Source organism: Ixodes scapularis, unplaced genomic scaffold (genome assembly GCF_016920785.2).
Source record: "Ixodes scapularis isolate PalLabHiFi unplaced genomic scaffold, ASM1692078v2 PGA_scaffold0__279_contigs__length_252992795, whole genome shotgun sequence".
NCBI classification, from domain to species: domain Eukaryota; kingdom Metazoa; phylum Arthropoda; class Arachnida; order Ixodida; family Ixodidae; genus Ixodes; species Ixodes scapularis.
Window position 1 is genome coordinate 8,442,241 of NW_024609835.1, and position 13,978 is coordinate 8,456,218.

The window sequence follows — 13,978 nt, forward strand, 5'->3', positions numbered from 1 at the left end:
AATCCCAATTGACCCTATTCAAAATCAAAAGTCCATCAAGGCACTTTGGCGGTCGCCATTGCTTGGACACGAAGCGCGTGATTGGATCCGAGTCTTCGCCGAATGCTGATGCAGTGCTCGTGTCCAATACATGCTCAGAGCACGTGATCAAACAATGGCGGACAGGCGTCGGCGCGGACCTTTGAAAAGGGCCTATTGTAAGCGGAACCTACTTTGACCGAAGCCTTATTGAAAAAAAAAAAAAGTTGCGTTTCATGTTGTGTTTTTTTATGATTATTTATACGTGCTACAGTTATAAAAGCTAATCAGTAATCCGCTTCAATACCAAAGAAAAACCCTCCATCGTTACCAAAGCTTGACTCATGTAGCGACGCAATCGTAGTTTAAGTTTCAAGTAACGTGCTAACAGATTCTGCTGGCAAAGGGTGACTGGCCTGTCCGAGTCCGAACAAACATTTTGCCCGCTACAAAACCCGCGAAAAATACTCAAATTCCGCTTGCATTCCTGCTATAAAAATGTTTCTTGAGCTGTGCGCGCAGTGTGTACATAGCGCGACACAGCACGAACGGGGGAGTGCCGGTATCGTATATTTTTTTGCTCTTAGAGCCGAAAGGCTGCCATTCAAAACTACTAATGCGGCGGAAAGTACACATTTAGGGTACTAACCTGAGACGTAATATTTGGTACCCGGCTGCGCCCTTTTAAAGGAAAAAAAATAAAGCGAATATGTCGTTTTTGGGTTTAAAGTATCGCGCAGTGTACAATGGTCGTGTTTAACGCTCGCGTTTGCTTTACCTCAGTAGTATTGGTGTCCCCACTTGTTGGATACCTTTCCCCCTTCTGCAATGCTTTCCACAAAGGAAAAGTAAACAATAATATTCCTTCGTGAGTTCAAAAGTACTCTGGCTGTGTGCCCTTTGTTTGAAGTGACTATTTCGGTTAAAACAAGAGGTAAAGGAATCCTGCGCAGGGCAGAATCCTTCGCGTAGCAGAATACTGCAAAGCGCAGAACACTGCACAGGGCAGCCATTCACGAGTGAGGACGCGTGCTCTACAAAGTCGTGGCCGTGTTACGCGTATCGCCGACGCCGTCTGTACCGTCGTCACCCATCGCCAGCTCGCTTCTCCACTTCATCTCGGAAATGGCGTGCAACTCTATCAAAGGCTCCGGCGCGGGACCTCCGCAAAATGCTTCGAAGCTATAAAGTAACACTTCAGAAGTATTCAGGTCCGCGGTGAATACCGAAGGCGAAGAGAATTAACCAGAAGGTCGGACAAGCACCAAGAAGCAGAACACAGCGGCTGTCCGGCGGTTTGAGACGTCCTTCTGTTCGTGTTCGCACCAGCGTAAAAGCGGCGCTCGAGCGAAGTCCCGAGAGCGAACCGCAAGCGGATCCTCACGCTCCGTGAAAGCGAGCGTTCGTCAACAGACGTGGCGCGGATGTTGGCCACCGGGCGCTCCCCGCTGCTGCGGCATAGAGGGCCCCATTCACTACGCGAGTCTTGAGGACGCGAGCAGAACTTTCACGGACGCTGCCCTCGCTCGCGCGCACACGCGAGACGCCGGCCTAAACGTCGGCCTGGAATTAACGAAGGACCGCGGAAAAGGGAGCGACCCTGGAAGGGCGAGAGAGCGGCGAGCGGTAATGGAGCGGCGGCCGTCGGGGCGAGCGGATCACGACGGGCCGACGGGGTCGCTGGCCCCCGATGACGACGCGGTCTTGAACTTGCTGGTACACCCAAAGGGGCTGTCGAGGGTCCGCGACGGTCATCAGGCGCGGTGCGGGCACCTTGGCCCTTTGTTGGACCGCACACTGTCAGCGCGAGGGGAGATGCCGGGACGACGCTGACCCCGACGTCGGGGCTCCCGCGTCGTCTGCGAGGTCCGCCGACCAGAAGGTCAACTCGGATTCGCGGAAGACGCGCCGGCGCGAACGCGGAAGCCCCTGTCGCGTGCTTTTTCGAGACGATTCTCCCTCGGTACGCGTGTGTGTGTGCTCGTGATCGTGGCGTGTGCGTGTCGTGCGCGAGTGCGGCTCTAGGGGAATCGGTGTCAATTGGCTCTTCGAGACGTCGCCGCCCACGTGGGGCCGTCGGAGTTTCGGGTCGCTCGAGAGGCTCCTGCGGCCGTCTGGCCCCGCTCGCGCATGAAAGAAAGAAAAAGAAACGCACACTCGAATATGGCGGAAATGTCAACTTCGCGGTTATATTGAGACGAGTGTCGCGCGGCGCGTATTCGACGTGTCTACATTTCGGAACTACGGTGATCGAACGAGACGTAAAGCAGGATACGCTGACGGTGGAGTTGCGGGCCCAAAGCGATTGTGGACGCTTAAAGATTCAGTTGGATTTCACGCGCATTCGATAAGGAAGAAGAGCGAATCCCTTCAGCACCCACATGGCAGGGTGTCATACCATCATAGTGAGCTCTACGCCCTTCGATTTCTGGAAAGTATGACGGCGCATGTCGTCACTTCGCCGTTCGGCCTTCCGTTCCCGGTATTATAAAAACTTAATAGCGAGTTTTAGTAGACCGTGTTTCCCGCTCCGCTAAGCCCCTCCGCTACCAGGAACTCTACAGCCAAGGCCATCGGCGCGCAGGTGCAGAGGGCGGTTTCTTCGTAGCGGAGGGCTAGCGGAGGGGGAAACACGGTCTACTAAAACTCCCTAATATTAGGGAGTTTTCGTAAACTGTTTTCCCAGCTTCGCTACGCTCTCCGGGACGAAGGCTCCACTACTGAGCATGCGCGGAGCTAGCCTTACCTTCAGGGTCCCGGATTTCGTAGCGGGTTGCGGAAAAAAAACGATCTACGAAAACTCCCAGTATTATTGCAACGAAATCTCGTGACCGTTGTGTATCTTCCAATAATTTGCCGTGAAAGAAAACCGCCCTAAAATAAAGCTCGACCCTCTTCCTTGGCTCTGGAGCTTCTATACGACTTGGATTTTATGTTTCCTTCCGCTCTAAAGGCTCGTTCACACTTGCGGAATCGCAGGCAAATTCGTGGAGACGTTAATGCCGAGAAGGGGAATCCCCTCGCCGGCGACGGAATATTAGATCGCGGGAGCAATCGGCCCGGGACCGATCTTTCTCGCACAGAAAAAAGTTTCCACGCCGTCGCAGCCGATCGGAACGCACGGAGGAAATGGCGCTTGCCGGAGTCACATCCTGGCCGAGTTGCCCAAGTTGTTGGGGTTGCCACCGGAGTTGTCGGAGTTCCCAAGTTGTGAAAACGGCGCCGTGTCGCTAATATCAGTGTGTCGGCAGAAAGGCTAATCGAGAGTAAATTATTCAACCCTGTACGACAAGAGGAATCTGAGCGACGAAGAGAGTGCCTTAAAAGAAGATCTTTGGAATAAAATTAGCGTACACACTTTTTTTTTTTATTCGCTCGTTATTTTAATATTGCCTTCTCGTATCGCTGACAGAATGTTGGACATTTTCTTGGCACAGCGCGTTAGCGTTAAGTGCAAGAGGAAGTCTGCTAGAACATTTTTTTCGATCACCATTCGAGCCAGGAGCAGCCTGCTCTGATATCCCCGGGAGACCAGAACCGCGCAAACGCGTCGGGTGGCAACAAATGTGAACGGCGCCATCTTTTTTCGCCCAGAAAGTTCGGTCGCTGAAAAGAGAGTTTTCTGCAAGTGTGAACGCGGTCTGAGTTGTACACCCGGAGAGAAAGATGGCGATATCTCCGACCGCGGCGATTAACCAGCGAAGCGCTGCGACTGCAGGGGCCAATCACAGCGCCGTAGATTGGGCTAGACAATATCAAGCGAAAAACATATGTGAGCAAAAATTGCGTCCCGTCGCGCCATTAAGCGACGTAATCATAATGGTTACGCCGCTTGGTCGAATGATGCCCGCCACGACTTAGCACAACCGAGGATTGCTATGGTTACGCCGCTGGGTGGCGCGCTGCGACGCAGTTGCACGCATATGTTTCACGTGTAAGCCGTAGAACAGACGCCGCGCTGCAATTGGCCGCCGCCAAGATCAAACGATGCGCTGGCCTCCACGATCTCGCCGAATTTCCCGCCGAGCTCCCAACTTGGAGCCTCCGGAGTGTTCTCTTTCGAGTTAAGACCCGTTCACACAGTTGTGTTCGGAGCGACCACTACGCTTACGAACGAATGCAACCGGTTGGAACGACGAGTTACCATGGCGACGAAGCGCCAAACGGTCGTTTCGTTCGGGTTCGTTCGCAACGCAAGGAGTTGAACCGGGCTGAACTTTTTAGTTACGTTCGGGAATGACCGCAACGACAGACCAATCACAGGTCGAGGAGAGCTCGGTCGCGCGCGTTGCATGCCGGTCGTGCCGGGCTCCTTCTATCTGCAAACATGGCGACGGTGGTGATCGTCGACGTGGACGGCGTGGTGGAAGCTCATCGTTCCCCGTAAAAGCGCTATCCTTGACTGTGAATTTTCGTCGTGTGTCGTTATGATAACCCAGCACGTACTAGAAGGGAAGATCCACCTATTCGTGCGGCGATTTCGTGGCGGCACTCTCAAGACAGCAGAAACGCCCGTGCCGTCGTGTTTGTTTACTTTGACTACAGTGGTGCTTTCTTAGAATTTGTGTCCTCGAACATCGCCCGGATTTCTTTTTTTTTTTTTTGTGGCGCATTCCATGCGTGCACTCAACTTCAAGGTATTACTGGTGCGTACCGTATAAAGGATGCGAATTTTCACGCGTTTTCATCACACGAGAAAGGTGATTAGTATTAGCAATCCTGAACGCTCGCACCGTCTATCTGATCACGAAATTATATTTCTACGTTGCTATATCGCTCCTAAAGTTACATCGTTTTTTCATAATCGTAGAAAAGGCGTGTGGCGAGATTTGTACTGTTGGCAAAGTCGTGTAATAAAGTCGTGATCGTACAAAACGGCGTACTCCATATTATTCTTTTTTTAATGCACTACCCTGCAAGCGTATTCTGAATAAAAAAATAAAACTTGAGGTCATAGAAGACGGTCTGTCTATTTTCTGTTACGCAAGTGAGTGGCAGCGCGTCCCCTTCTTTTTAGAGGCACCGCTGAAACACCTGACGGCGGCGAAGAATCGGTCGCCGTGCTGCCGACCCGCTGCGCTTGTTGCAGTGGTTGCAGGAGTGTACGCGCGCCGCAGAGCGGTCGTTCCGGTCACAACCGACGCAGTCGTGAATAACGGGTTCGTTTCGGATGTCTGAACAAGCATTTATACAGCTATTGTAGGCGCACAGTAGATCTTCTTGACTGTACGCCGTAGGCGAAACCTCCGGCTGCTCCGGTGAGGACCTGGCGTCGGGCAGGAAACCGTCCGCCATGTTTCTAAGCGTAGCTGGGTTGCTTACTATTGGCTAGGAGCAATAGCTGAAGCTCGTCTCTCATTGGCTGTTGATTCGTGTGCTTGCATGCGGTTGCATATGTGTGCGCACGTCGCGCACAGTTGTCGTTGATGTCGCAGCGTTTGCATTCGTTCGTAAGCATAGAGGTCGCTCCGAACGCTACTGTGTGAACGGGCCTGTAATGAAGTGACCATGACATTTTCATCGCTCACGCAAAAGCGACAGTAAAAAGGAAATTTCAGTTCCGCAGTGCTCTCAGTACGTGATCTAGTCAGTAGGCGCGTGTTGTTCTGCAGTCCCGCTGATGATGATGTCCTCACCCCCGCCAGTGTTCGTTTCGCTCTGGTGAGCCTCGTTGCCACGATCCGTCAACCCGTCTGACCTCTACCTGCGGCGAGCGCCGAGGCGGCGGAGTGCTACAATGTGTGTTTCTGGCCTTCCGGGTGCTTATCTGTCACGGTGGCGGGAGGGGAATTAAACGGCGCCGGCTGTCTGCTGGATAACAATGTCGAGCGGCCGATTTGCAGACTTTGGAACTGTTCCCTATCCCATTATAGGATTGGGAGTGTGTGGAATGATCGTCGTCTTGCATTTCCTAGACGTTAAGCTCCCCTTGGGGAGAACTTCCCTGGTCCGACTGCCGTCGGTCATCCGTCTTCGATCGAATATTTTTTATGGATGAAATCTGTTAAGTTTTCCCAATCCGTTTCCCCAACTGACTGGCTCGGACGTCGTTCGTGAGAAAGATTGGACGCCAGCGAAATGGCCACGCTAGCGGGTAGACAAGGCTGGGCGTCGAAACGTAACATCGTGCGTTCATGTATCACTACTGGACGCACCTTAGTTAACGGTCGTAATAGCGGTCGTACTGCACTGGCGAAATTTCTCATCCACAGCGAAGACATCAGGCACCCATTGGGGCAAACTAATTTCTCGCTGTCTAATCTTCCACGCAACAAATTGCTCTTTAGGTAGGCGCTTACTTAAGGTGTCAACTAATATGCTCTCACTTTACAAAAAAAAAATACCGTATTTTTACGGGGTGAATGATGTTGATTGAGGCGAAGCTCTGCTGGTGCTTGTCTGCGTAGACGCTGAGCCGCAGCATGCCGAGCTTTTTGTTCGTTTTCATCCGTCAGAAAGAGAATATGAACGTGGTTATATACGTATTTGAGCATTTGACCGCAGCGCCCTCTCGTCTATAAACGTTGAGCCAATGCATGCAAAGTTTAACGCGATTATATACGCATTTGACCGCAGCGTCCTCTCCTGTATAGACGTTGAGCGGCTACATGCAACGTTTCATCCACGACATCCCCAGCTCTTGAGTTACTACCACATCTCAGAGCCCCCTACTCGTCCCGCAGTCGTGGCCGAGTGGTTAAGGCGATGGACTAGAAATCCATTGGGGTCTCCCCGCACAGGTTCGAATTCTGTCGACGGCGCAAACATTTTTTCTTTTTTTAAGAAGACAGATGGGATGGAAATGGATGTGAGCACGGACGCCGGACAAAGCTACACCCTAAGGAGCTTCACCCCTAAGAAATTGCAGGAGCTGACACCACTTCAAAAAAGAAGTAGCATACAAATTAGACCAATGACAATGTTGATCGTTAGAACTTGTGCTTCGTCATCTGTCACTCATAGATCTTGTTCAGCCCCGGCGAGGTTCAGCGCCGAAACGACCGCCACACCAGAAGTTGGACGAGGCTTCAGTAGACATCCGCAGCGGATAAGCTATCTGTTTATGCTTACACATTCGGCATGTTGCGAGAGATTCCCGAAAGGCTTATCAAACTATCTGATTTCCTAGCCACTTCCGCGCTAACTGTTGATCCGTCTCAATCAAGGACTCATTTCTTCCGCAGTGATTTAACTGGCGTTCTACAACAGAACGCAGTGCAAAAAGTACCCGGCGTTCCTTGTTTAAAGGCGCACGATTCTAAGAGACGCCTTTCCCAGGCCATGATGATCAAGTGACACTTGTCTTCCGCATAACTCACTTAAAAGAACCCGGGAAAGAATCGTACCGGTTGCGGTGGCACGAGTCTGCGGGAGAAACGAATTTCGTTGTTCATGCGACGTACAAGCGTGATGTTATGTGCGGCTTCTCACTCATATATATATATGTTGATGATACCGACAACGTTAATGATGTCGACAGCTGGCCGCTTGCATACTGCACCGTATAGTTCACCGCGCCACTCGCGACTGCCGTAGTCTTCCTGCTCATACACGAAACAAACGAAACAGGGTTTTCTGCAGACAGCAAGACAGTGTGCAGACACGGTTAAGCATGTTCGCAGCCGGTTTGCCTCACACAATGCTTGGAACATGCATGTAGTCACGAGCAATGTGATACGCACCAGACAGTGTCCGAAGACCGTCTTTTGTGTTATGTGTTAGCGGAATTAGACCACCGCTTAAAGGCTACCGAGACAGACGGGTTTCGGTAGCCTTTAAGCTGTCGCTTCCTTTCTTCTTTCTTCGGAAGGGACCGGAAAACAGGACGTCGTTGTGGTGTCGCCACTTCATTTCCGGACGCTAATAGGCGTGATAAAATCATACAAAAGAGATACTGAGTGGCGTGAGCACCGTTCAGGGCCGTACGTTCGCTCTTGTAGCATCGGCTGCGTCTGGAGTTAAGCTAAAGCAAAGCACAAAACCCATTGTATGTATCTGTAACCCTGCTACGTTTGTTTTGAACATGGCGTGATTGTTTCGTGGATTGATCGATTTATACGCGGGACCTTCGGATCCGTCCCATTCAAAAATGCTGCCGTTTGTTGGGTCGGTGACGTCAGCCGCCCAACGCGCGCCGTCCCCTTGCACGCACTCAGAGACGTCTCTGTCGACTTCTCGCGCTTCAGCTTCCAAGTTTACCTTCACCGTTTCGAGCACGCAGTTTCGAGACTGTGACGGACATCACTCGCTTCGTCGGAGTCTTTGGCACTGATCGCAGCAGCGATGAGAGTGATTTTATCAAATAATGTTAGAAACTGGTCATTTTGCCTTCCACCACCACGGTGTGACTAACTTGAGCAGTGTTGTCTGGTCGCCAGACGAAAATGATCAATATTCGTAAATTGAATATTGCAATTACTAGAGCTCTACAAATAGCAAAACTTTGTGTATATAGTAAATAGCTTTTGAACATTCGATTTCACGAGTAATCTACCTGCTTAACCTCCGGAAATATTTTCGTATGTTACAGTCATTTTGGAGCCATTTCGTCCATACCATCCGGGATCATTTTATTTGGAGGCATTCTGCGCGGGACCATTACAGCTGCGATAATTCTTTAATCATTTGTTTGAATGATTTTTCAGGAGCGCTTTCTTGTAGGGCCATATTGTTTCCGGATGGTTTGTACTTGACTATTTGATAAGGAATATGTGCTCCAAACCCTTCATTATAGAAACCTATTGTCAGAAAAAAAAATAATCATTAAAAACTGAAAATGAATGTTTGATAAGGCGAACGTTTGCTTTCAGTTACGACCAAAACTATACTACGTATTTGGAACGGCCGATGGAAGCAAGGCTATACCGCTGCTTTTAGACACGCTTTTATGTGCATTCAGGCGCGTTCCGAACCAGAACGCAAGATGACATCCGATAAGGGTCTGTAACTTTCCAAAAGTTTTAGAGAAGACATATACGGGCCGAGCAGGGTTCGAATCCCGTTCCTCCGAGTGACAGACACGTTGGTTGCCGACTCCTCCACGCAAGCGACAATAATTCCGGGAACCATTTGTTCCTGTACCATTTGCTCCAACTTTCGGGGGACTACCGCAGTTGGTTAAAGCGCTTAGTCTGAACAACTTTCATACAAACAGATCCGTTTTTACTGATAGAGTTTGGCCGATAAGGTGACTGAGAGAACAACCCGACTTTGAAATAACACAAAATAGTCTGTTATCGAGAGGTGATTATCAACGTTTGTTATGCGTAAAAAACACAGAATGCGAAATTGATTGAATAAATCTTTATTTAGCGAGCGTCAGGTGGAGATGTTAGGGCTCCTCCCGGAGGAGGGAATCCTTAGTCCGGAATACCCTGGCTGGAGGCTGGCTATCCGGGCCCTCGCCACCAGGCCTTGCTGGATCCCGGGGTCCGGGCTGGTCAGGCAGGCCATCCACTGCTCGTAGGATGGGGTGGGATTGGGAGTGAGGTACCCTTTCTTAGTGGACATACCTTTACAGTATAAGATGCTCTGCACAGAAAATGACAATGATGCCACCTTACGGGAACTCTACAGCCAGGATGAAAACGGCAGGAAGGGGTTCCAGTTGTGCCGCCTCCCTGATAACACTCCGGTGTCTTGTGAGCTTCGAGTGTGCACGCGCGGCCAAAATACAACGAAAAGTGCGTGCTCCGGGGAGAATGATGCCCTGCTCGTTCTACGACTGTCGGTGACGCCAGGAAACTAACGAAGAGGAGAAGACGACCCGGCAGTGATTCCCCCCCCCCCCCCCCCCGTACACCCCCCTTTCTTTTTAAGGCACCCCCTTAATTCACAACGACTCCCCTATTCTCAATGCCCCCCCCCCCCCCCCCCCCCCGCCCCCTCCTAATTTCAATTCCTCGGGAAACCCTTGCGACCGGGGACGTCGGAACGCTGAGCTCTGGTCCCAATGATCAGTGCATGCAGAGCTAAAGCTCTCCATCTGCACTCATCGAACGCGTACCAATGAGAGGGCCAAATGCCAGACGCCGGCGTTGTGCATTTTAACGCGTTCGACAAGTACAGCGGAGACAAAAGACAGCTAGCTTTAGCTCTACCTTAAGTTACAGGATCCAGTGACTTTAGCACTACCCACTAAACCTTCCATTGAGAGCACGGCGTTATAACGTCCCAGCGCCCTCTAGTCTTCCCCTCTCCCGCAGTTTCTCGGCGCCATACAGACCGTTCGGAAAAAGAACTTCTGGCAGACGACATTTGCAGAGCTCGTGCGTGTGGCGCGTGTTTTGCCAACTTTCTGACGTCACCAACTCGCGCGTCAAACACGAAGTTGGAGCCGAAACTTCGCGGAGCGCACTCATTGGACTTTGGATACAAAAGCGCGGTGTTATTGTCGCAAAAGTACGATCGACGCGCTCCGTAAACTTGGACCCCAAACTTTCTGTTTGACGATGTGAACGCCTCTGATACCGCAGAAGCATGCCTTGTAGGCGTGCTTCCGTAGCACAAGCCTGGTTCACGGCAGCATGCTCGCGCTTGTAGGTTCGGCTTTGCTGCACTTATGGTAACGCAGAGATAGCCTTCCGCGCATGTGCAATGCCCACAGTTTCTACGTAACAGCACTCTTGTTTATCAGCAATGAGTGTACATCAAGTGGGGGTTTGCTCCAGAATGCCGCAGAAATGAGTGCGTAGCGGCGCACACAATGGCTCTTTTTTTTTTCTTCCCTGTTTCGAGATCTACGTATCGGATAGCTTGACGCTCGAAAGCACGTTTTCGCGAACAATGATATGTAACCTGCATGAAAAAGAGCCAGAGCGATGTCATTTTCGTCTACGCAAGATTTTTCACAGATTAGAACCGGAACTAGGTCGAATCATTTGGGTAAATCTTATTTATTTTACGCAATGGTTATAAATCAGGTGTTTACGTTGCCATTTTCTCCAAAAGAGTAGAACAGAAGAGGAGAAAAAAAAATTCAGTGGTGGGTTGACGAGTTCTTAACCTCACACTTGGACAACTGCAGCGTCGCAGAAGAAAATAACTACTTCTCGCACATACGGAAGACAACAGTCGCAGGATTAGAGAAACGTAAGCAATATAGTTTTCCCAGGCCAAAGAAAAACAAAGAAACACGCGATTAAGCATTTAGAGGCGCAAATGAAATGAATGTATAAATCCTTGGTGGAGTTATGATTTATACAGAGCTTCTTCTCACAAAGGAAATTGAGCAGTTTGGGGAACATATAGCGTATAGCATCTGTGAGCCATAGTTTGTCCTGTAACCAATAACCGTCCAATACTTCATATGTCAAAATAAATCGACTTGTAGTTCCGTGTGAGCTTTATACTTAAACCTCAAGAGGAAGATTGCCGAGGTGGCAGTAGTAGTGAGGCAGCCAGAAAATGCGCACAGTCCCTCAGCGGCGGTAGAGCGGAGTTAAGATACTATTATTCAGCCCTGCATCCGGAATGTTAAAATGCTAAGTTATAAAAAAAAAAACAAAAAAAAAAAAACGGTTTTTAAAGTTTTTTGCTTTACATCGAGTTGAAAAGCCGGACGTGAACTGCATATTTTTGAGAACATGGTTCCAATTGTTTTCGAGTATAATTGAGGCACACTTGAGCTGCACCTATTCAATCACCTAGAGGTACAGCGTCAACCTTAGGGACGCCAAAATATTTGACGTAGTAGTTTTTCCCCTTACCACCGCGGTAAGGACACATGCGTTTGTCGATTGATAAAACGAATTCGCTCTTCCACCCCCCTTTTCCACATGGCTGAGCATCGTATCAGGGTGCCACAATGTAATAATCGCAATCCCTAGGTTGCCAGCTGCGCTTCACCGGCCGAATTGATTTTGCGTCAATACTTCCGGTCTAAATTTGGTTTCGTTCCGGCTTCGTATTCAATATCGTCCGAAGTCACCGCTAGGAATGCGTCTGCTGCTGTGCGAAGAGAACTTGGCGGAACGCTCGCGACGCTTACGGTTCCACATTTAGACGTCCGGTTTCTGGTGGCACTGTCAACAGCCGCTCACACTGACGGTTGGCGCTCGGTCCAACATTCTGGAGCGCTTTATCCGCGATATGTTTCCGTTTCTAATGAGGAATGCTCCTCGGCGCACATGAAATCGTTCCAATTATAACTCTGGGCGGCGACAAGTAGTTCCGTTCGGCGCCGGAGAGCGAAGCGCCCGCTCCCGATAGATAGCGGCGATCGGACACCGCATCCAGCGGTGAGCGGAGTGGGCCGATCAAGATCCAGCGGGCGCACTTTCCTCGTCTCCGCGAGAGCGAAGCGGCTGCTCGGAGGACCGCTTACTCCCGGATGACTGGGAACTCTGCGGGGAAGAGCGGCGGCGGGCGAGAGCGGGCGTCGTGAGAGCGCTTTAACGGACGCTTCTTCTCGGGGCCGATTGTGTAAAATGAACCAGGAAGGAAGAGGGTTCGTGCCTCCCCCCGAAAAAAGAACTTTCGCTCCAAAGTGGAGGGACGCCCGCTGCGCGAGAGGGGGGGTAATCCCGCTGACCCACGAAAGGGAAAGCGGCTCGTGCGTCGGAGAGAGGGAACGCGGCGGCCATGTCGGTCACGGAATGGGCGCTCGGGGACTCTCGCTCATCATCAACCCGAGGAGGAACCAGTCAGGGTTGCCCGCCGCGTCTTTGTTCCACGGGGCCTATATAAGCGTGGTGAGGAGGACCCTGTCCAACTCCAGATATCTCTGCACCTCCGCCAGGATCGGCGTCCAGTCTCGGCGCGCAGCCCGTGGACTTTGTGCTCGAGCCCCGAGAAGTGTTCCAATCATGCGACCGACCAGCGTGCCGGCGGCGTCTGTGTTGCTGGGGCTGGCACTCTGCGCGATGCTCCTGGGCGACGCACAGGCGCACCACTTGAAGCACAAGATCAAGCTGAAGAAGCTGGCCAAGCTGGCCATCGTGGCCAAGGTGCTCAAGCCCAAGATCATCCCGCTGCCGCTGCCCATCCCGATCCCGATCAAGGTGGTCAAAAACACCGGAGGCCACGGCGGCTGGCAGGGCGGCGGCGGCTGGCAGGGCGGGGGCGGCGGCTGGAAGCCACAGATCGATGTGCACACTGTCAAGATCATCGACGCCGGACACGGTGGGGGCGGCGGAGGCTGGGACAAGGGCGGCGGAGGCTGGGACCAGGGTGGGGGAGGTTGGGAGCAGGGCGGGGGAGGCTGGGAGCAGGGCGGGGGAGGCTGGGACCAGGGTGGTGGCGGAGGCTGGAATGCCGGTGGAGGTGGCTGGAACCTAGGTGGGGGAGGCGGGGGATGGAACGCCGGTGGGGGAGGTGGAGGGTGGAACGCCGGTGGGGGAGGTGGAGGGTGGAACGCCGGTGGGGGAGGTGGAGGGTGGAACGCCGGTGGTGGTGGAGGCGGCGGTGGGTGGAACGCGGGTGGTGGTGGCGGCGGCGGTGGGTGGTGGTAGCGCACGTCAGCTGAAATCTCTGACTCTGTTGAGTGCCACGCCGGGTGCATTCGCTCTCCGCGAACCCGGTGGTGCGATCTCGCACTGGACTGTGAGTACTCGCCGGCCAGCCACGCTCCTGCACGATCCACGACCGCCGCGGGATCCGGCAACCGTCGTCATTGAACGCTGCTAATGTCCTTCGTGGCGCCGTGTTTTTTTACGTCCTGTGGATGTCTTTCTGTTCTTCAGTCTGTCCCGTTCCCTGTTCTGTGCTCCGTGTCCTCGTGAATAGTTGCCGTGTCTTTGTCCCGTGTTTGTCTCTGATCAAAACCAACCGTGTTTGTGACTGTCATGGGCATGTAATGTAGCTACGACATTCCGCAGAGATGATATTCTCAACCACGTACACGTGGGACAGCACTGACAGCTATGAACCTGTACGTTGTATCAGATGAAAAAAAAACAAAAAAACTGGGTGCTTTACCGATTTGCACGAGGCACGTTGTGCGATACCACGTTACCTAACA

General features: G+C 51.9%; 1 protein-coding gene across 1 annotated transcript; it reads left to right on the top strand.

Annotated features, from left to right (window-relative positions):
- Window positions 1-12,881: 12,881 nt before the first annotated feature.
- On the top strand, window positions 12,882-13,469 carry LOC121836054 (abscisic acid and environmental stress-inducible protein-like). The gene is made up of 2 exons (XM_042290702.1): window positions 12,882-13,019; window positions 13,122-13,469. Exons 1-2 carry the CDS (start codon window positions 12,882-12,884, stop codon window positions 13,467-13,469), a joined length of 486 nt encoding a protein of 161 aa, XP_042146636.1.
- The last annotated feature ends 509 nt before the right edge of the window (window positions 13,470-13,978 follow it).